Below are 23,589 nucleotides of genomic sequence, written 5' to 3'. Positions count from 1 at the left end.
CAATAGCACCCAAGGCTCAGGGAGGCCTTCAACATCCGCCTTGATGTATTTGAGGCATAAGCAGTTCTAGGGGAAAAAAAAAAAAAAAAAGAAGAAGAAAGTCTGATTATTTTAGCTGTGTAACTGAAGCAATGCAGTAGTTCATAGACAATATAATAAGTGGCTAGCAAACAGGCTACTGAGCAGAATTTCTTTGGTCCATCAATGGGCTAATAGAAGTCTGATAGAAGTCTTAATAAATAAATAAATACATACATACATACATAAAAGCATAGTCCTATACAATGAGAAGACAAGGACTGGGAAACGACCACGTATAGGAAAAAAAAACAGACTCCCCTTTAGAAACCCATACAYTTTTATTGCGATGCTTTCCGCCCCCCCCCGCGCGCGCCCCCGCCACAAGGCGGATCCTTCCGCGCCCGCATCATGGGCGTATCCTGGCAACGCGGCCCCGCAGCGCGCAGGCGCCGCCCCCTTCCCGGGGCGGCCCAAGTCTCGCGAGACGGGAGCGCGGTCGCCGCGGTAACGGGACGCGCGCCGGGCGCGGCGCCCTGGGGAGGGGGGCGGTCGCGGTGAGGAGCCCGCCCGGGGGTCGGTGCCCGCTGGGGGTTTCGCCCGTCCCCGCCGGCCCGTTCGAGGCCCCGGCAGCCGCCCTGGCGGGGCGGAGCCGCCCTGGAGGGAGGGCGGGGGTCTCAGAGAGGCGCCCGCGTTGCCGTTGGGTGCCCCCCGGGAGCAGCGGCCATTTGGCGGCGCGGGGCGGGCGGGCTGCGCGCGTGATGGCGGCCGCGCCCCGGAGGGGAGGCTGAGGCGGCTCTCGGCGCCGCCCAGGCTTATCCCCGGCCAGGCCGCGGCCCGGGAAGCGGCGCGGGAGCGGCCCTGCTCCCCCATCCCCCGCCGGTGACGGTTGGCAGCGGTTGGCGGCGGGGAGCGCCGCCCCTGGCCGGGAAGGGGCCGCCGGGCACGGGAGGGACCGGCCCCGGCGCCCTGGGTCCGCAGCGAGGCGGGCTGGGCCCAAATTGCGTCGGAGGCCGGGGGAGGAGCGGGCCGGAGAGAGCCCCCTTGGTCGGTGGGCAGCGGAGCTCAGTAAGGTTTGTTTTCCCTGTCCGTGAGCTGAGAATGAGGCCACTGATTTCACAGCCTGTGCTGCTTTCWGGGGAAACTCCACAAATCTACATTTCTGCACCTTGTTTTAAAAGGAATGCTTCATCTGGCAGCCTAGCCCTGTMAAAATAATGGCCATACTCCGCAATATTGCTGTTCCCTTGAGGGAGTTACTGATCACTTTTACTGTTTTTTTTTCTGTTCCATGCAGGCACAAAGGTAAACATAGTAGTGAGACCAAGCAAACCCAGATTTCTGCCAAAATAATAAATGAAGTAGAAAAGAAGGATTCAGACATATGAATTTTATTTAGAGACTCATTGCATGAAGGATAGTATTAATATTAGTAGTGTACAAAACAAACAATGGGATAAAAGTTTGGGAAGCAGTAGAGGAGGGAATGCTTTGCCTTAGGCAACCAGGAATAATATGAGAGTAAATAACTGCACAAATTCAGTTCTTACTCAAGCTATAACATAAACCAAAACAGAGACTGTTGCTCCTCTGAAAGGAAACATGAATGAGCTGTCCTACCGTGGAATTTTAATCTTAGTCATCCTCAGATATCACTAATGATTTGAGATAGTCATCTTCAAAATATATATCAAATCATTAGTGATAAAAGATACTAGCAGTGCACAGTGCACCTGCAGCTCCTGCAGGTTAGGAACCTTTCGCTTATTCCCTGACACGTTCATGATCACAAGGGTGAAAGAAGGATGAAGAAGGAAGGATGTTTTAAGGCTCCCATAACTGCCAAGCGCTACCAGAATCTGAGCCAGGTCTTGTCGTAAATTATGGTTCTTGACCCAGATAAGTCATTACACATGTATGAGCTTAATATGAACATAAGTGARCTGTCCCATCTTGCAGCCTGTCCTTGATCAGCAATTACTCTTTTGGACAGGTTGTATTAGAGTACCCAGGTATCCAGTAGAATTAGTTAGCAATTAGAATGTGTGCAACACTTCTGTTTTTTAATTCATTTCCTTTTTATGTATGATGCAATCTACATTTTAAACCAGGTCCTTAAGGTGAAAACATTTTGTGTTRTGATGGTCTTTTGTTTGTTGTGCAAAGAAATAGCTCTAGAGACCAGATCTAAAACTAATTAGAAAATTTTCTGGCAAGTTAAGCTTTATGGCTCCTAGTGTCTGATGCAGGCCCGAAGCATATAGAAAATAAATAAAATAGCCAGATTCCAGTCTTTTGGTGTGCTCTGGGTAAAAGTCAGTTACAGATGGAATGTTTTTAGTAAATCTTTAAATATTTATGACAAAGACAACTAATTAATTCTGGGCTGTGTAGTCCCTACACAGTGCTAGTACTACTACATTTTTAAAAGTTTATTTTTCTGTCTTGTTTTCAATTCAAACAGCTTCTCAGAGCTTTGACGAATTCCCTGCTGACAAGCCAGCCTCCCACCTCCTGTCATTCCCTCTGCTTACAAAACTTCCCATGCTTTACAGAAGTGCTGATAGCATCAGATTGTTACCTCTCGTGCCATGCTAGCCAGCACCAACTCACTGTGGTATATGCTGTGTGTGACTCTAGTTACGCACTGTTCTGTGTGTGGTAAGTTTTGTGGGGATGTATTTGTTATTTGTGTATCACTGCACAGTACAGATTTGGGCTCAGGCGTTCACATTTTAAGTCTTACTATAACACTACAAAAGCAATAATAAATTTAAAAAGTGCCCGTATTTTCTACAGGAGCTTGAAGAAACTATTCTTGCTTACAGTTAAATTCATGTGCTTTGTGGTTTAACGTATTAACTGGTTTTTCAATACTATTTTTAAATTCAGTGTGCTTAATAGGATAGAGCACTGAACTGACATTTCAGTGAGATGCAACTTTTCTATAACATAATTGTATTAATTTTATGCAAGTGATCTGTATTAATTTTATGCAAGTGATCTCTGTGCTCTGCTTCTGCTCCAAGAGTAGCAGAGACTGTTAAGGATGTCTTTTTACTTTCTTACAGATTCTGTTTACGCTCATCTTTTTGCAAGACAAAGCAGATCTCTGTCATCTGGCTCGGAGAATGGTGCCCCATCTGAACGCGCCGCAGAATCTTCAGGGCTTGTCTCCTGCGGGCCAGCTCTCCCTAGTGCACTGGCCACACCAGTGTGAGGTCATCAGGGACAGAATTGAGCACATTGGTAAGTTTTGTGCAACGCTCGAAATCAGGCTTATGAGCAAAGAGGACGTGCGCCTTAAATGTAAAAGTGAAGCCAAGAATTTATTATTGGTGTAATTGAAATCCTAAGAGTCAATATTAGTTCAGATCTAATTATCACGGAAAGAAGGATAAGAATAAGAATGCAGTTAAAGTTGTCATACAGATGCTTTACTTGCATCCTTTTCCTGGTGTTGTGCTCATCCTTGCACTGCTTCTCTGAGTCCTAGGATTGGTGACTTTAATCTGAAGGTAAGGGGATTTGTCAGCACCTGGAGTTCTTTGCTGGGAGGAATATGTCATTTATATTGGTGATTTCTTCCTCATTTTACAGTCCTCTCAAGGTCATTTTTATGTATTTCCTAACATACTTTTATACCTTCTCTTCATCAGGCTGCAGCTCCATTTTACATCTTACTATATGTGTTGCCCTTTACATATGTTAAATGYAATGTTCACTTTTTTGTCCAACTCCAGGTCCGGATTTTCTTTGAATGACCATGGATGAGTTGCTTAAAACCATGGGGTCACTAATGCCCCATCTGTGCCCCATCTCTTGTGATCCCCTGCCTGTGCAGAGCTTAGGAACAGGCAGTTGTTGAAACCCCCCATCTCATCTCAAGCCTCTCCTTTGGTATGTGCTGGCATGCAAAGCAGATTTTTACCTAATTGTCGTCATGAATCTTTCCCCATCTCTAGAGTCAAAATGACCCTGGGCCGGTACTAGAATTTTGAACACGTTTTTCTCTTATTCTGCATGAAGTACCAAACTAACCAAGCCTGCCAGTTGTGTTGGTTATGCAGTTCTGAAGACATTATCCAAACTATYTGAAACAAAAAGGAGCCTCCCTCGTTCTTTAGCTGAAGTTAAATGGGATGAATTGCTAAATTTTCAGTGTCTCCTCCAGTCTACAACCAGCCAAATAAATCTCCCTGCTTGCACTCCTTTTGTATGTGTCATTTTTTTTTTTCTCAGATTGGACACCTCCTAGGCCTGAGCCGTTGTACACTCCAACTGGTTTGGAAATGAAGCCATCGTACCAGTCTGCTGGCGAGGGCACTGTGATCTATCTGACAGAAGAAGGTGGGAGTGCCCTGAGAAATGTTGCTATCAGTTGTATGTAGCTCCTTTGTCAGCCTAATTCAAAGCCTTTTGAAATCAACAGGATTTTGGTATAAATCGTTTTCTTACAGTTAGAAAAGGAATTCAGTTATGCAGCTGTCCTCTCATCCATTCATTCTGCTCATACTATTAATTATCTCAGAAGTTCACATCAAGCCATTGTTCTCTGTGAATAGCAGTATGAATCACCCTGATCAAGTGTGTTATGAAATTTGTTATGAGTGCAGAAAGTGATTACTTAACATCAGTAAGAGTGATTACTTAACATCAATCCAAAAGAGAAACTGAAAAAGATTAGAACTGCATAACTGCAGGATCAAAACTAAAGTTTGTTTTGGAGAAGATTTTTTTTTTACTGTTTGCTTTACTGGCTTTTTTTTTTTTTTTTTTTTTTTTTTTTTTTTTTTTTTAAGCCTTGTAAACAAAACAAAAAGTGTCCAGATTGGATCAGTGCTTGATGACAGGCTTCTAAGTCTGGGAAGGACTAATTGGACAGAACTGAGGGGCAGTAGCCTCAGCCATATTTCACTTGCTCATTATCAGGGTTCTTCATACTGCTTTTGTTTTCTGCTGATGCAGTTGCCTTGAGTGAACTTGCTGATTTTGAGCCCTGGACCACTTGTACCTGAAGAAGGAATGATACAGTTTTACAGTTCTAAGTGAAGTGGATATGACAACAAATTTTCCAAATTTGCAAAACTGAAGAGGAGTTGAACTCCTTCTTGAAGTCGTTAACACACCTGGTAAAGGTTTACAATATACTGAAAAGCACTGGTATTTTTYGATATCATGTTTATTTAATTGTTCCCTTCTGCAACATGTGTTCACTATGTGCATGCAAATTGCCATATCTTTGTGTATGGGTATACTGCCCATCACTTCCTCCCTTTAAATTAAGTGCTACCTCTGGCCAAGAAAATGGTAAATGCTCAGTGGCTGGAGAAGAACCTCTGTCTTCTGCAACTGGTTTGCTAATTTATTTGTCTGGCAAGGATGAAGGTAAGGAGAAACAGTCCTAGCTTCCTGTCTTTTATTTTTTTCCCAAAAAATGCAGACAGTGATTTCTGTTGCTGTCTGTTAGTTGATGTTCTTTACATTTTGGCCTATATTACTGTCTGCATGGTCTTTGTCCTTTTTGTGGGCACAGATGGAGATGAGATGAAGCTTTGATTACTTCAGAGTTCTACATTTTTATGGCAAAAAGCTGTGCCTCTGTATTTGGCATGAACACAGACAATGCTGTTAAAATACTGCCTTCTTTCTGTAAACAGGGGATCCTTTCCCCTTAAAATTAAGAAAAAAAAAATCTGAAACATAAATAATAATGTTGCAGCCAAGAGTAAAGTCTCGCTGATGGCAGATCTAAGAGTTCCGCTTTTTAATGGACTTCAGTAGTAAAGAAGGTAATAAAAGTTTGAGTTGAGATGAGACGATGAAATCTTATTCACTGTTCCTCAGATGAGATGATTTCATTGTCTCATCTGAGGAACAGTGAATAAGGTGTCAAATCCAGATGGCTGTTGGGTTTGGGACTCCATTTCCTATAGACAAGAAGAGCTGAATGTAGGGATTTAAAAATAAACTGATTGCAACAAGCATGTATTTTTTGAGTAGAAATGTTGCTTATTTCATTGATGAGAAGACCSAAGAGAGCTAGGAACTTAGGGGTCTTTCTGCCTAACATAGCTGTTTTGCATCAATACAGAATATAAATCACCCTTAGCTCATAGAGAGAGGGGGGGGGGGGGAGGAGACTGGCACATCCTAGACAGACTGCCCTGAATCCTTAAAGTTAAGCAGAAATGGAGAGCAAAATCTTTATATACTTTTTGGAAGTTTACCCAGGATACGCTTGAAGCTCAGCTGCATGCAGTTGTCCATTTCTTTCTAGGATGTTCTAGAAGAATGTTAATATTCCCCAAAATGACTCAGACTGAAATAAAAAAAATCTCTGTTTTTTGTGTTGTTGTTTTGTTTTTCTGCTAGCTAACAAAGATTCGGGTTTTGTGTATTCTCGAGTGAGAGGTCTCTCCCCTTCAAAGCAGATCCTCCATGAGAACGGGGACAACACGTTGATCTTTGAAGCACGATTTGAGAGCGGGAATTTGCAGAAGGTGGTCAAAGTGTAAGTTTCTCATCTTTTCTTTGTTTATTAAGATTTAGTTATTACCAGAGTTTTTAGTATCAGTGGCCTGCCATTGGTTTGTGAGCATGTTCTAAGTTTGTTTTCAATTATTACAGTGGTTGAATGATTTTTGAAAATAGTCTTAAATAGTCTTCTCATGAAATAATCTAATAGCCATTGCATGGTGTTTAATAGTTTCTGTAGGTGATAATCTCCTACGCAAATAAAAGCACCTTTTTAAGTCCTTCCTTTTAAACCATAATGCGGAGAGCTTTTCAGTAAGTCCAAATTATTACTAGAAGTCCTGAGGAAGAGATAAATTGCATTATTGACAGACTCAGTCCAATTCACCATCTTTTTCTGGCATGGCCTAGATTTGATTTGATGCTGTCAATCTGCTAGATTTGTACCTGACTCACCACAGAGTGCTTTTCCATGATGTTCTGCACTATGTGGCTCCTCATCATGCTGCACTGCTGACTGTTGTCACAGCTGTTTGTTTGTTTCTCCTGGCTGCCAGGAATGAGTTTGAGTACCAGCTGACGCTGCGCACCGACCTCTACACGAGCAAGTACACGCAGTGGTACTACTTCCAAGTGAGCAACACGCAGGCGGGGATGCCCTATCGCTTCACCATTGTCAACTTCAGCAAGCCCAACAGCCTCTACAAACGGGGCATGCGCCCTCTCCTCTACTCGGAAGCAGACGCCAAGAAACACAACGTTGGCTGGCGGAGGACGGGAAACGAAATCAAGTATTACAGGAACAGCGCGGGCCGAGGTGGGCGGCAGTATTTCTCACTCACTTGGACGTTCCAGTTCCCTCACAACAGAGACACCTGCTATTTTGCCCACTGCTATCCTTACACCTACTCCAACCTTCAGGACTACCTGGTATCCATCTCTAAAGATCCGGTGAAGTCCAAATTCTGCAAGATCCACGTCTTGTGCCATTCGCTGGCAAGAAACATAGTGTATGTTCTAACAATCACCAACCCCCATGAAGGTGACAAGGACACAAAGAGGAAGGCTGTGATATTAACTGCAAGGGTTCATCCAGGGGAAACAAACAGTTCCTGGATCATGAAAGGCTTTCTGGATTATATTCTTGGSAATTCAGGCAACGCCCAAGTGCTCAGGGACAATTTTGTCTTCAAAGTGATACCAATGCTGAATCCAGATGGTGTGATCGTGGGAAATCACCGCTGCTCTTTAGCAGGTCAGGACTTGAACCGCAAATACAAATCAAACCTGAAGGAATTTTACCCTTCCATCTGGTATACCCGAAACATGATCAAAAGGTAACCCCCTTTTTAAATATTTTTAATTGAAAGTAAGTGATTTTTTTTTCCAGTGTTTCCATGTTAATGTGGTCTGTATTGGTTTGGTATTATTTACATCTTTGCTCTGTACCCAAGCATTCCTGACTGCTTTGTTCACATTGTGTTGCATTTCAGAGTGATGGCTTTTTTCTTTTTTTCCTGTCCTTTATAGCACTGTGCACATTTTTCCTGTAATATATGTTCTCTTTCCTGTTTGAAAATTATAATTCCAAAGTAAGACCTTTCTTCAAAACGTTTTCAACATATTTCTCCCCACTGCCAAGATTTACTAATTAAAGTTCCAATTTGTCTTTCATTTTCTTCCTCTGGACACGTCCTGGAATGCAGTTAGGTTCAGAATAGATCCCAACTGTCCATTTGACAGGAAAGGTTGTCAAGTTTGCTGTATGTTTTGCTACAAATGTTTGAKTTCTGATGCAATCACGTAGCCATTAGTGGGCTATACCCATTTATTTTGGGTATAAAACTAAATTTTCTTCTTCTCACACAATAAACTATTGTGCAAGAAGCCAGTGTAAGAATTAGTAGATGTGATTTTTCTGATGAGATGTCAGTCAGAACCTATTTTAAATAAGATCTGTGTTCCTTCAAATGAATATATTTGACATGTAGACAGCATAAAGGAGATGAGCGTCGTGCCTCTCTTTTTCTATGAGAATCCCTTTCTCTAGTTTATTGTATGAAGAGAGCCTGGACTTCTGAGTACACTGTAATTAACATCAATTATTTGTGCTGAATTACTACAGTTTTTCAGGCTCATATTCCACAGCTGTCAGCCAAGACGTGTTTATTATTGCTTCCTGTTGATTCCAGCATGGATTTCCAACTGCCACCCAAATGAAAGCTCCAAGATGACTTGCTCTGGTGCCATCACCTCCTCCTCATAAAACATCTTTAACAGGAATTGGACAGTAGAGGCGGGCATGGGGAGTTAAATCCAAGCATGTTTACCAGAAGCTTTTCTTTAGGAAGTTAGTTAAGTGATAGTACTGTGCAGAAAGTTGACACGCTATAGAAGTTAATGTGTCTGCCCTTAATAAGGAGGAGAATATTCCTTGCATTATTCTCAGCTGCTTGATTGTGCTTCATATWATAATTGCAAAGCATGTGAGATTGAGCCTATGTACAAGAGCAAAACAGCTGCAGATAAAAGTGGGATGTTTCAGCCCTACAACATGCCCTAGTATACAGCCATAGATTGGGTTTGTATAACAGCCTTAGAGTTACAAAGACTAAGAGAAAATCTAGTAAAGACTAGATTTACTAAGACTAAGAGAGCAGAAGAAAAACACTCTACATGCTGCTGCTGGACAGAAATAGATCAAGGAAATAACATATCAAAATAAAAAAAAAAGGTAGGACTTGTTGTTTTGAAAGGTGGTGCCCACCCAACTTCTGAAATTCTAGAAGACAGCTCACCACTGTCAAGAGCAGAACTAACCTGTGTCAAGAGTAGGCTTTAATATCTTACTTAATACTACACTGTGAGAAGTATTTTGATCCTGCATGGAACTGAACATGCATGGAACTGACTGACATACCAAAGGCTTACCTTAAAGCTCATAATATGAAACTCATTAATTTTTTTTTCCTGTTTATGTTAAACGTGAGTTTCAATGTTTATTCGGTGATACATTAGCCTAGATTAATGTTTTTGAGGTGAAAGAAAGAAAAACTTTTAGTAAAATATTCTATGTTGTTTTATATTACAGAGTGATGGAGGAACGTGACATTATTCTGTATTGTGATCTCCATGGTCACAACAGGAAAAAGAATGTCTTTGTATATGGTTGTGAAAGAAAGCAACAAGCAAAAGCACCAACTTTGCATCCACGGGTCTTTCCACTCTTGTTGAGCAAGATCTGCCCAGATAAGGTAAGCAAAATTCTGGCTAGAAACTTCACCTGAAACTTCAAACACCCACTAGGATCTCAGTTTTTATTTATAGAGGTATCATATACACTGAAAAACTGAGTTTTGTCCAGTAAAATAACATTTGATTGGCTAAAATTACAGRTTGTAGGAATATGAAATACCTTTTCCTTTGAGAATTTCTGCATTGGACAATATTAATATAAATTTATATCATGCTGAACTGGAACAAAAACTGGGACAAAAAGCATGTTAAAAGGTTTTCTAAGAATAAAAAATGGAAGTATGAAAGTAAAACTGCATTTTGCTTTGCCAATGTAAAACGCTAACATGAAATTTTACATGTAAATATGTTAGATATGGCTTTATAATACATTATAAAAATGACATAAAAACAAAAGACTAAGAAAATAAAAAACTAAGACAAAGTCAGAAAGTATTTCTCTGTGCTAAATAGTTTTGAAAATTTTATGTTGAAAATTATGTCAAAATCTCCTTGTTTGTGTAAGTTATTTCAATTGGAAAAGAAATATATTTTTAGTAGGAAATGATTGCATTTCAAATATAACATTTTCCAGCAAAATCTGACTTGAAAGAGCTGCTTTTAAACYAGAAAGATTGCAAAGGTTCAGCAGTAAATACATGTACCCACAAATTAATCTACTAGCACATTAATGCAGCTAATGCTATTATATTCAGGTATCAAGGAGAAGGTGGTTGTGAACTCCAGGTAGGTTACATTAGCACACTGCTGATATATTAACTCATGAGAGAAGAGCTTTCAAGAAAGAGTTTTGTTAAATATGTGTGTTAGTATAAATGAGGTCTTGCGATAAGTCAGATGATCATTTCCTTATATAGGCTTATTTAGTAAATATAGACAGCCTCAAAAAAACACAGAAGTCTTTTTTAAAAAAAATAAACTTCTAATCAAAGAATTGTTGTTTTACATAAATCTCCATTATACTAGTAATGACAGAGATCACTATGAAGAATGTAGTGCAATATTACAGTAAGGTAGCATAAAAAATGTTCATTTGTTTGCCTGATAGAGGCAGAAAACTTTACAGGGTTAAAATAACATTATTGTATCTTCATTTTACTTCAAAGGCTGACACTGTACTTCTCATTTAAGTTCTCATTCCCAGACTGCCGTTTCAAAGTACAAAAGAGTAAAGAAGGCACAGGGCGAGTTGTGATGTGGAAGATGGGGATCAGCAACAGCTACACTTTGGAAGCCTCCATCTGTGGCTCTAAGTTGGGTGAGCCCGTTTTCCCATAGCTTTTTGGTAGAAATCATCAAACAAGACCCTATATTTATTTTTTTCCATGGAAAATGGTAGTTTGAGCCTCCMTCTCTTTGTTGGTCTTCTGTCTCATTGAGTAGAAATGAATGATGATCTAAGATGAGAGCTGATTYAAAAATAACCGACCAACCAAAAAAAAACTAGGGCACTTGCCTAGTGACCTTCCAGGCCACTGCTAGTGTTTATTACACATGTATCATAGAAATGCAGATAAGATATCAGTGGATGGCAAAATAAAGCAGTAAGTGAAAACAGCTGTGTGAGGGTCAGTTTTCTGGAAGAGAATGTAGCGCTTCGGTGTATGGGTGCACAGTGAGAGAGACAATTGCTGCTGAAAGTCATAGTTAAATCCCTTTGAGTGGGTACATTTGTTTATATAGTCAAGACAATGATATGTAATACCAGTTGTATAAAACTTTTCTGCTAGGCAGACCCACCTAGCATTCTTCAATGAAGTATGTGTGAGTTTGCAATCAGCCACCATGCTGAACATAGCACAGCTGGCAGCCAGCACTATGCCTGGCATTTTCATTTCTGATGCTGCAGGCCAGAGACAAAGCACCCACTTCAACACAAAAGACTTAGAGTCAGTAGGACACCATTTCTGTGATGCTCTCTTGGACTACTGTGTTCCTAATATGAAGGTAAGGCAAGTTCTTCCCAGGCCTTTGTCACTGCCTCACTTGGTCTTACTGTGACAAAATAAGATACTGTGCACAGTTACAGTAATAGTAAATTTGATAATGGCTTTCGATAAAGCAGTAAATTGCATGTATGGTGTTTCTTAGTATTACCTGTGCCTGAAGGAACACGAGGAAATGGTGAAACAGCAAGCTAAGCTGAACTCTGAGGGCCTGAATTCTGATGTGTTAGACAGGGATTCCAGGTAAGTTAGAACTATCAAGATGTGCCACGTGTTTGTGGGGTTTTTTTGTTTTTGTTTTTTAAATCTTCCTCTACATCCCCTAGAGAGTGCTGGAATAAAAGTTAAAAGCCTTACTAAAGATGGACCCTTAATATTTGCACTCCGATAAGATGGCCACGTGTAAGTCTTACTATACAAACCTTAATAACCCCTTAGTTGGGAATAGAGCTCTGTGTCTGCTCAAGCTGACTGTATCCTTCAAAGGAAAGCTGTGCTCCTTTCATGCAGTGTTGAGTTCCACAGGCTCTTAAGGAGAGATGAAACTGCACTGGTACAGAGCTTGGTCCATTGCATCATTTAATCAATGTGCTCTTTTTCAGCCTGACATTTTGCAGAGCAATGTAGCTATAGTATAAGGTATATTGTTCTGTTTTTGTTTATATGTAATTTCATTAACCAGGGATGGTGCTAGACTGATTCCATTAAAGCAAAGGAGATGATTTCAGGGTAACTGATGACAGTGCAAGAGGGTAACTGTCAAGCAGCGCACTTGCCATTAAAAACCATCAGCCCCTCCTGTGCCAGTTCTGACTGTGAGAGACARCAGGACCAATTGTGCAGGTGCTTTATGAGATATGGGCATTTATGTACCATGAAAGGCTATGGACCCTAAAAACATATTTCTGGAAATTGGAGAAATCAACAGCCAAGCTTCACAATTGATGCTGAAATGCAAAGATATGGGGAGAGATGCTGCCTGCCTTAACATATGAGAGCTCGCAGAAGCTTCACTGAAGACAAAGAGGGTGATGTTCATGAGAGGATTTAAGAGGGGAGGAAGAAACTAAGTGAAGTAGAACTAAAAGAAAGCTCTATCTATAATCAGGAGATGTCATCTTTCAATAACGAGCCTGTGTCTAAAATTATGCCCATTTTTTTKAGTGTTATCTGTAGGTCTATAAAACTAAAGCATAGGTCTGAAAAACATACATGTGGAAAGCATATTTACATCTTTGCAGCTAGGGTTAGTACAGGGAACACCAGCTAATGGTTGTTATGAATTCAGAATAAAAATACTTCTTTGTGGTCATCAAATTTGGAAGTAAAACAAAATAATGCTTGTCTTTCACAGCAGCCAAACTTCTGACAGCTCCGATTCCTGTGATCTTGTTGCACCCCAGCTAAAACTAGGTACTAAGGTATGCTGTGATTTTTTCTTGACTGTTTACATCTCTTTCTGAATACTGCGAAGAAAGAACTAGACCTTAGTAGGCTTTATTTTGAAGAAGTCTGGAGTTAAATGAAGCAGAATAGTAGTTAAAACATCAGTGAAGTAACTGAGATTTGTAAATGATCTATATAGCCTATAGACATGCCGATCAAATTTTCCTGCGTACCTTCATCCCAAATTGTCCAGAAGCTGCAGTTTTAGTCTTAAAAACCTCAGCTTTCTGCTCAGCCATGTAGCAGATGCAGATCCTCAGAGTGAGGGTGAGGACCCCATCTTTTAGCACAGAAGGTATAGTGCCTATTTAAACAATCTCAGACGTGTTTTGCAAATAGTCGAGAGTGTTTGGGAGGTGTGTTCTCCTCTCACACAGACAGACACATTGTGACAGTGATACCAAGTGCTGTCAGCAAAAGACTGATCCTGCCCCATTGCCTATTTGCAGYCTGGTAGGCAAATTTGGCCCTAGATTATGCAAAGTGTTTTCCCTTGGAGGTATTGGGACATTTTGTTAAATCGTGTGTTTACGTGTTTTGCTAAACAGGAACAGAWTGAATGTTTTGGGTGGGGGGAAATGGAGGGGGACGTGTTTTTGTTTACTTGATGTTTATTTCTTTGGTGCCTGGGATTGCTGTAATAGTACTTGAGATGTTTGTTGCACGTGAGCAAAAAGAACTGTTGCAAGTGGATTTTAGAAAGCTGGTGAGTGAATTTTAGCCACAACAATAGTTTCTGTAGTTACTTCCTGTRGTTGTTCTTGTAGTTACTTCCTGTTTGTGAAATAAGTGCAGTAAACGCACAGAGGGAAAAGAAGTGGTTGTACCAAAACAGAGGAGAGTGTAAAACTGAAGTGAGTACCTGTAGCACTTTTGAGATCAAATGTCAATGAGCATTTCAGATGGCTGGGAAGCTTGACAGCTGTCATGGTTTGGAGTTGTAGGTCTAGTTTCAGTGATGAACTAGGTTGAACCAAGTTGTTGTCAGATAAGATCTTGTGAATTCACTTGTGGTGAGAGAAACTGTCAGGAGCTCCTTTATGTGCTCTGCTCAGGCGTGTGTTGCTGAAAGAGCTACGTGGAGAGCACATATTTGTGCAAAATCTGGCAGCAGAGCTTAGTCTCACTGTKGTTCAGAGTTTAAGCAATGCTGATGGGTTTGGTACTTGCAGGTAGATGTCTGGACAGTCTCTCCACTCAGCCAACCCTCCTGGAGAAGTAATAATATCTGATGAAAGGGTTGCAGTCGTGGTGTTGGCTTTTATTTCATGTTTACTACAGCTTGAAATTTCTTCATTTACTATCTGTTGTGATAAATACCCAAGCGACATCACAGATTTACTGCTATTATTATTATTATTATTATTATTATTATTATATAATATAATATACAGAATATCAACCTCAGTAGTTTGGACCAAAAATCTGTTTTGTGCTGTGGAAAACATAGTAGCAGAGGGCTAGTAAAGTAGACAGAGAAAGGATGAGTATTGAGAGTTTTTTGGTGGTGTTTGTTTGTTTACTACTATGTGAACAGTAAATCCATGTAGGTACATTTCCCAGCACTGTATTTTTTTGAAAAGAGTTCATGAAAACCTCAGCATGATATGAATGAATAACAGGCCAAGGGTAGCAATATTTTCTGATTAACACCAAGCGTGCCGGTTGCCTCAGTACCTCTCAGCCCTTGGTGCTTTCTTGTGCAGGCTGCCCTGGTCWCGCAAGCAATGCCCTGTGCGTGCGAGGGTGAGACAGGGCACTGGCAGCCCTAGGGAATGGTAACTTGAGAACAGTGTAAAAAAGCCTGCCTGAAATGCTGAGCCTTTGCATTTGATCTGCTGAAAATAAACTTGTTTATGTGGAAAGACTCACATGCCTGTCAGTGGGACTGATTCTGTTTTTTTTTTCTCTCTGATGTCTGTAGGCACAATTTTGTTTTAGTCTATGAGAGCTGCATACAAAACAAAGAATGCAAGTGTGCCTGATGTCTGTAATACAGCTGTAGGCTGAGCTGACTACCACGTAACTAATGACTTGTGGTAAGACAGGAGTGCCTGGTAGTCATCCCATGGATTGGGATGAAAGGTCACTTGCCCAAATGATACTGAAACTGTGGAAACCTTTTGGATAATCATGATTGCAGGGGATTTGTAGGCTCAAAAAGCCTAGTAGACTTGCTAGGTAATAAAGAACAGCAGTAAAAACTGCAGAATACCTTCATAAAAAGCAACTGAAAAGCCGTACAGAACCCACACAAGCATTTGGTAAAGCTTCGTTACTTCATATGCATGCTGAACAGTGGATTCCTTGACCCAAAGGACTCTTCACATAATGTGATTAGCCATCTAATAGTTCATCACATGTAACCTTCCACTTGGTCTCCCTGCCACATTCCTAGCTATGTATTCCTTCCACTTCTCTTAGTGCCTCCTGTGACCTAATTTAATACAGTAATCTGAGAGCAAACAAACACAGGGGGGAAAAAAAGGCAAATTAGGTCATTGTCTGCTGGGTTAATGTGTTAAATCAGCTCATGGAAATTTTTACTGAGTATCAGAGCCAGTTTGAGAGAAGTAGCAAAACACTCAGGGAGGAGTGAGTGAAGTGGCAGGTTGGGGAGCAGAGAGATGGTAGGATCAAGGCAAAGGAATGAAACTTTTTCCTGCAGCAGCAGGAAGCCATTAGGAGATCTCAGCTGTAGGTGATTATTTGGACCTCTACATTGTTAAAGTTACTTCACTTTGTGAATTAGGCACTAATTTGAATTAATACAAAACAAAGAACTGGCTCCAGCAACAGATGGGTGCAGTGTGTGTGCAATAGGAATTAAACATATGAAACTGATATTGTTATTATTTAAAGAAAGTTACAACAATTTATCAAGAAACTTTGAAAGAACAGCCTAATTCCTGCAAGAAACTTCTTTCATTTGYCCTTTTCCTGATTGCATGTGTTTTCTCTCTATGTTACTACAGCAGTGACCTTTTAAGATGATTAGATGAGAAGACTTAAAAAATTTCTGTTCTTTATAAACTTTCCACAGAAGTGCATAAAGGCCTTTGAAAAAGATGAATGGCAATAAATATTGCAGGTATAGGAGATGTTTTGACAGAAATTTGTGCCAAAGCTGTTTGTAACCCTCAAAGGCATTTTGTTCATGTTGAGCCTGGAATATGGGCTCCAGATGTAWACCAGGAGCACTACTGTTATTGCCTAGAGAAAGCAAAATGTAATTTTGAAGGAAAAAGTCGTATCAGTATTTTCATGGGTAATTCTTTTTATATACATGTGCATTATAATACTGATCTATGAATACTTTAATTGGTTCAGTGGGTAGACCRCTGCTTCCCAGACTGCTTTTGTTGTGTGCCAATCTTTGTTTTCGGGAGCCTGTACACTGGAAAAACAGAGCAGTGGCAATTCATGCTACTGAGAAACCCTGGTTCTTCAGGTTCCCAGACTAAAAATAAACATTCCAAATCGAGTAGGAAATGAGGTCCCTCGTCAGTATGACATGTTTGTGTCCAGGTTCATAAATATTTGCTGAGCAGAACAGCATAAGAAATTCAGTCTTGGGCAGTTTGTTTGCATGTATTCTTTCTGGCATTAGGATTATCATGTTTATTTACAGCTCCTTTTCGTGATATTCCCTCATGATTTGATTCATGATATTCCCTCATGAATCAAAATGGTTATATACAATTTTTTTTTTCTGTGCAGAACAAACCCAAAACATCAGGAGAACATTTTCACAGGATTGCCAAGGAGAGAAGTTATGAAGGCAAAAATGTGAGCATTTTTTTATCCCAGTAAAAACATGCTAACACAACATAAAGTAATATATGACAGCTTAATTCAGCTACTGTAAATTTGGACAAGCAATTTTGTCAACAAAAGTCACTGACACTTTTTTTTTTAATAATATCTAATTTATGCCACCCACTTTTAAAATGGAAGTCCAAGCAGGAACAAACGGTGAAATTCCATCTATGTTAATGTATTACTTGATACTTTTAGCTCTTTCTGTGGAGGAATGGGCATTAGAGCTGGAGATGATACCAACTCCTTTTCAGTCTCTGAAACTATGAACAACACTGTCCCTCAGCTAGRCCCATTTCCCTTCTAATTTAGTTGAAGAAAACTTTTGCCAAATCTATTTAAATATAAATAATATAAATATTTATAATATATAAATAATATAAATATCCTGTGTTTTTCACTCAAAAGAGTGTTGCAAAGAGCAAGGAAAGGARAAGGCCATGGGCTATTTTAGGGAAACGAAACAGGCATTAAATTTTCTAATTAATTTAGGCTTTTTTTTGCCAACCTCTAACTCTGAAATATTTTTACTGGCAATATTTGTAAAGCAGAGTCATATCCCTTCTTAGCTTTTAGAGAATGTAATTTGGTGCTCAACATATATTGCCTGACGTAGCTACTGGCATTAGTTTTATTAGTATGTCATTGTCAGGATAGTTGGTATAATTGGTTTAAGATTTTTTTTAAGACATTATTTCTCTATTATTATTGTTCAGCATTTTATTTAACTATTTAGAAAAATGTGTCTGTGATTGTAGTGRCAAGCGCTAGAAAATTTGAGAACAACAGAGTCTAATATTATCTTCTTTTCATKAAAAGGAACTTAAACATTTTTAAAATGCTGACCACCCAAAAGCTTACTTAGTCAACAGAAGTTGCTGAGTTTTCTGACCTTTGGGGATTTAGTTAAGCACTGAATGCTTAGCTTGCTTTAAAATATGTGAGATGCACCTTTACATGTTAGACTTTTCCCACTTAAGCTAGTTATCCTTTACCAAGTTTCSTCTATCCTAACGTAATTTACACATCTTGAATAACCAGTGGCTGCTGAATAATACCTTTTGYTCATTCTGTCTCATGGAACTTAATAATATTAATAGTGTTTAATATTTAATATTGTTTTGTTTAATAATGTTTATGTTTAATAATGTTTGTGTGTTTCTCTTCTTTCTTGCAGGCTCAAGGCATTGAAACGTTTCAGGAACTTGATCCAGTAGGCAGAGGTAAATCTACGTTTTTTGTATCTTGTATGCCTTTTAATGTCCAATAAGCCTTTTATTATTATTATTATTCTTTTCCTTACTTTAAACTGTCTTCCTCACATTATTATACTCTACTTCTCTTACTGGTAGCAGTCTTATTGAATCCACGTCAACCTCCAGCACAATACAAAGGTAATTATTTGCTTATGTGGACTCTCTGACAGAGAGAACCTGAGTTCATAACATATTTTTTTAAACCTGTGTGAAGATAACCAGAAGATTGTTTTCCTGTGCTTGCCTGTCCCTCCCCATTCTCATTTTTGCTTTCATTTCAGTTTATGGTTTAAATGTTATTAATGAAATTCTGCATCAACAATATAGGCACTTCTTCATTCAAAATAAAAAGACTTCAGGATTTTGTAATGATATTTATGTCCAAGGGTCATGCCTTCCCATAGTCTGTCAGACTGCTTCATCTCACCTACAGATCATGAAACTCAAACAATAATTTCTTTCCTCACCCTGCTCTTCCAATAAGGTATTTACTGCACAGTGCTGAAGCCAGGCACAGCTAATCTAGTTCTGCCTAAGAACTGGTGGCCCTACAGATCACATGCAGTGTGAAGGGAACGATGAAGTAACAAGCAGTGACTCCCACTTCCCCACCACAGATAATTATAACTGTAATCAACTTGTGTGGGACAGTCAGATTCGGTCTGGTTAAGTGAGTGTAAGTGCTACAACTGCTCAGGGCTTGCCTGCAAAAGTGGAAGGTAATAAGGAACTTGAGTAGTCACTAATAATATGATTTTTAGAAGGTTTTTGCAATCTTGGGAGATTTTTCAAGCACTTCCTTTTGCAGCTGCATCTGTTGCTTGTTATTGTGTAGGATGCCCCAGGGTAAAAATGTAACAGATCACATTCACCTTTCCTGGAATTGATATTGCTTAGAGGAAACGAATGAATCCTTTCTGACTAACTGCTCTTATTACTTTGTTATGTGTTTTTAGACTTTATCTGGAATACTGTCTCCCAGTCTACAGAAAACTTTATATCCCCAAATCCTTTTCTTTCTCCTACCACATTTCAAAAAACATGCCATGCAAGTGGTAGAGGAGGAGTTAGGACAGTCTCTGCATGTCGTCCTCTGAAAACAGAGAGCAGGTCAAGGGAGAAGGAAGAAAAGATCCAGCACAGAGGTAAGGACTAGGAGAAATTGCAGCCAAACAGGTCTGGAAAACTGCCCAATATCTTGCAAGCAGAGATGATCATACAGCTAGGAGTCTCCAAATCMCGTAGGTTATGGGAGTCAAAATATTGTTATTTCATTAGCAGTGTGTGTAGTGAAGAGAGGTGCTATGCTTGAAGGGATATCATATACCTGAAGGGAAATGATCTGTAGCCTAAAGGTTGCTCTGACTCATGCACTTTTATCTCACCTGCACTGCAGTCCCTGTTCTGCTGCTGCCTCAGTGCAACAAGAAGAACCCCGGGTAGGCTGCCAGGCTCCTTCCAGATTCACTGTGTGTTTTGCTCTTACGCTGCTGCCATCTCASTGTTAGCAAGCCAGCTGTCCTGGAGTGATCCCTGGCAGCCCAGCTGCCCAGGAACACGTAGCTCCCCTCAAGGTCAGTGAGCTGGCACTGCTGCCTCTGCTTTCCCGCTCCCACCCTTGTCCATATGCTCAGGAGACACCTCCTGTGTTACCTACTGTGACGCCTGCTTCACTCCACCAGAGTGAAGAGCACACACAAAGCAGCCATGTGTATCATCTACTGTAGCGGGAGTGCAGCAGTCTTCCTCACCAAAGCCTGGTGATCAGAGTGCTTAGCAGTAAGAGGGGCAGCTAAGTGGTATTTTATCCTCAGCCTAGGGGATTCCAGCCTGAATTTTTCCACTTCCCAATAAAAGGCCTTAAGATTCAGACTCCTCAGTTCTGGATCTCTGTTTTTCTGTGATGGTCCAGTAAAGCATTTCCAGTAGTTAAAAATGACCATGGAATCATCGTCCAAAAAGAGAAACACAGAAGAGTACATGATGTTCTAGTCTAAATCCATCCTCCACAGAGTAGTCCCTGATCTAACGATTGGGTTGTGTCTGGTGTGATTTGAATGTCGAACGCAGTCACACTACTTGAAGCAAAAACTAGGACTAAGAACAAACTCTGCAGCAGAGCTGCAGTCCTACCAGAGCAAGAGAATGCTGTTGTCTTTGGCACTTTCACTTGTTGACTGCAGTTTTACCATAGTAGAACACTTTCTGGGGAAGTTGAGCAGTGTCACCATCCCAAAATACCCTTTGTTAGGCAGTAGAAGACAGGAGATGGGAATGTGAATTTGAGTTTGCTAAATATGAGGTAAGTCTTAATGCTCAGAACTAGCTGCTTTACATTTGTTTAAAGTATCTAAGTGGCTTGATGTCCAAGACGTCTAGTTACTGTAACTCTAATCCACTTCAACCAACTGTTGAGCCTGAACTAGCCAAGGTGAAATTAGAATGCTTCTTGTCTTGCTGTTTTTTGAAGGGATCTGATGTGTACCTTTTTGGGTTTTTTTTTTCTCCAGTAAAATTGCCAATTACAACCTCTGTGAAGCAAGCAGGAGGGTGCCTAAGGTAGGGGAAAGTAGTAGTATTTGAAATGCATCTAGACTTTCACAAGGAGCAGGGATGAGAGGATCAGGCCAAGTTCTCAGCCTGATTTTTCAAAATCCACCCTCCTCTTTGTGTTCTTGTGACATTGTGCCTTATTCCTTTGCCTCTCGTGGAATCTGTAGTGCTAGCTGGTGCTAGCAAGACAGAAAGCCTTTCTTTTTCCATCCCACCTGAGGTGCTAGATCCCCTCCTTCAGCATATAGCCCTTCTTTCCCTTGCTGGCCTCCCAGGAGCACAGAGGAAACAATTGCTGTTGCCTGAGGGGGGAAGGAGAAAATGGGGCAGTGTCACTACTAAGAAACRGGGATATAGATCAAGGAACAAAAGATGTGCTGGGCTAACTACAGGAGTCCAAAACAGGGCATCTGCTAATTCTAGCAGATGGTTTGGTATGTACTACACCTGAAATCATAATGCCATCATGGTATCGGTATCCAGCTGATCGCTACACACCAGTCCACCTCAGGTTCTAGTTCTCTGGCAGTGAACACTGCAGGCTGTGCATTCTTACGGGTGTGCAAGACCCTGTGGCGGTAACAGTGCTGGTCAGTGTTGATTACTTTCCTAAATACTCACCTAGTGGTAGGATAAATGCTCTGGTCTAGCCCAGTGCACTCCTGTGTGTTGCTGGGCAGTCAGAGCAAAGTGGAATTGGCTAATTAATCTGACTGCAGTGGATCCTGTCACAAATACCTTATGAAATAGGATATATTAATTTCTTCACACAATATTAGTTCAGGGATTACTGCTTTGCACCTTTAGCTCTGACACTGGTACTCAAACTGGAAAATCTAAGACTTTCCCCTGAGAAAGAGGAGACAAGAGTGTATGATGTTTTTGTTTAATTTTGGGATAATAAGGTAAATCCCTACTCCTTCTATCATGAGTGTATCTATCTGATTCAGAGGGGATATTGGTATAGAGGTTATATATTGGCACTAGTGTCCTCTAGGTGATATGATGGCATTGTGATTCTGTGTATTTTGAAGTAAAGAAAAACGCTTCTTTTTTTTTTTCAAWCTAAAGTAGCAGAAATTTTAACTGTTAATGATACACCTTCTAGGCTGTCATCTTTATGTAAAGATTTTTTGTCATGAATTTATGTGGCGATAATTCTTTTTTTTTTTTTTTGGTTGACCTCTGTATGTTTTAGCTCTAAGAGACTTCCCTATGGTGCTGAAAGTATTCATGAAAAGCCATCTATGTCCCAGGAGCCAAAAAAAAGTGCTGTAGTCCTGGCTACAAGAGAGAATTTTCATTCATCCAGCTTTAATCTCATCTCCCAGAAGATGAAGAAATTGGAAAGCAAAAGTGTCTGCAACTCTTCAGAGAAGACATTTCAATATGCAAAAGGTTTCTTGGTTATTGTTCTATTCTGGATTCACAAAGCAATAGGATTTGGTGGGTTTCTTAGTCTAGTATCCTCAGGTACTGAAAGCCCTGAGACAGATGGTAGCAAGACCTGTAACAGGGATAGAAAACTCCTATGTTCTCAGAAGTAACTGACACTTTCTGGAGGATATCTGGAGGATATCAGAACAGATTTCATAAAGGTTTTCGGCTCAGACACTTGAGGTCCAAAAGCTTTTATACATCTTCATGCTGAACAGTTCACTGAAAAGGAATTGAAAAAAATCTCAGCCAAATGGCAAAGGATAATGCCTCTGACCCTGTCCTCTTCTTCTCCTGCTCCCTGTAGGAGAGGCTCTGTCCATCAGTTCATACCTTTTCATATGTGTCCACATACCATAAAGGGTTGTATAGTATGATTCTGTGAACTCTTTGAAATAATCCTTTAATAAGGATCAATCCTTTAATAGAAGATCGAAATGCTGGAACAGTAGAGCAAGGTCCCACGCCCAGGGCAGAAGGTTTTACCTGGCAGTCATGATCGTGAATTATACCGTGGCTCTCCTATAGTAAAGGAAATGCATGTTCCTGACTTWCTACCTGTTTCTTGTGAATGAAACCAAAGCCTTGTACTTTCTTAGCAAGCAGTAACTTAGTAGTTGATTATTTTTTCTTCCTTTTGACTCAGGTCATGATTCTAATGCAAAAAGCAGTTCAAGTAAGGAAGAAAGGAAGATGAAGGAGAGGCTCTCCTCAAAAGCCACAAGGCCCAGCAAAAACAAGACAGCAACAGCAAACCAAGATGTAAATTTTAAGAAGAATAATTCCGATCAGATTCAAAATGCATTGCAGTTCTTTCCACCCTTATTGCCTGAAGCAAAGGGCAAACAATCTGCTACAAAATAYCAGGATGTATTTTGGAACTTCAGTTCTTCAAACAATGAAGGCATCTGAAAAAGTGTCATATATGTGTGACTTGCCTGAACAATTCTTAAAACTCTGATTACAGATTATGTCTTTGCCAGTGAGGGTATAGATAACCAGAGAAGCCAAAGATTTTCTTGCTTTTCCTTTCTGAGAAAAAAAAATTACAGTTCACACACAGTTGGGTAATGAGCACATAAGGTTTCTGTCAATATATGAAGAAGTACCCAGCATTATGAGCTAGTTTAGCTGCAAGTGTCTTCTCAATATAAAATATAATTTGTCTTAAACACTATGTGCTTTTTTTATTTATTTTTTCTTGTGGGTTAGGGGAAGGAGGAGAGGGTGTGTTTTGGGGTTTTTGATTGTTAGGCTAAGTCCACTTTCAGGGAAAAAAATGGAGGAAGATTTAARTCCCTATTTCTCTCTCCCTTTTTTGGTCTCTTTGGAAGTTTCCCGAGATTTTCAGGGACAGGGATTATTCGCTGAGCAGCTGAAGC

General features: G+C 40.3%; 1 protein-coding gene across 5 annotated transcripts; it reads left to right on the top strand.

The window, feature by feature from the left end:
• The first annotated feature begins 493 nt into the window (after positions 1-493).
• Positions 494-23,290, top strand: AGBL3 (ATP/GTP binding protein like 3). 5 transcript variants are annotated; one of them, XM_026053533.1, is made up of 17 exons: positions 494-525; positions 2,483-2,679; positions 3,090-3,267; positions 4,261-4,368; positions 6,394-6,532; positions 7,053-7,832; positions 9,587-9,749; positions 10,882-11,008; positions 11,600-11,697; positions 11,842-11,939; positions 13,054-13,117; positions 16,863-16,931; positions 18,139-18,184; positions 19,174-19,362; positions 20,728-20,776; positions 21,969-22,168; positions 22,854-23,290. In XM_026053533.1, exons 3-17 carry the CDS (start codon positions 3,150-3,152, stop codon positions 23,117-23,119), a joined length of 2,514 nt encoding a protein of 837 aa, XP_025909318.1. In that variant the 5' UTR covers positions 494-525; positions 2,483-2,679; positions 3,090-3,149; the 3' UTR covers positions 23,120-23,290. The 5 variants fall into 5 exon arrangements, with proteins under 5 accessions (XP_025909318.1, XP_025909317.1, XP_025909321.1 ...); XM_026053532.1 differs by having other exon boundaries at positions 13,051-13,117; XM_026053535.1 differs by lacking the exons at positions 494-525; positions 2,483-2,679 and adding an exon at positions 3,762-3,918 and having other exon boundaries at positions 3,212-3,267; positions 13,051-13,117.
• Positions 23,291-23,589: the final 299 nt, after the last annotated feature.

This window comes from Nothoprocta perdicaria, unplaced genomic scaffold (assembly GCF_003342845.1).
Source record: "Nothoprocta perdicaria isolate Ctin4 unplaced genomic scaffold, notPer1 scaffold_116, whole genome shotgun sequence".
NCBI lineage: Eukaryota > Metazoa > Chordata > Aves > Tinamiformes > Tinamidae > Nothoprocta > Nothoprocta perdicaria.
The sequence above is the reverse complement of the archived record's forward strand: the minus strand, read 5'-3'. Positions and strand labels throughout refer to the sequence as shown.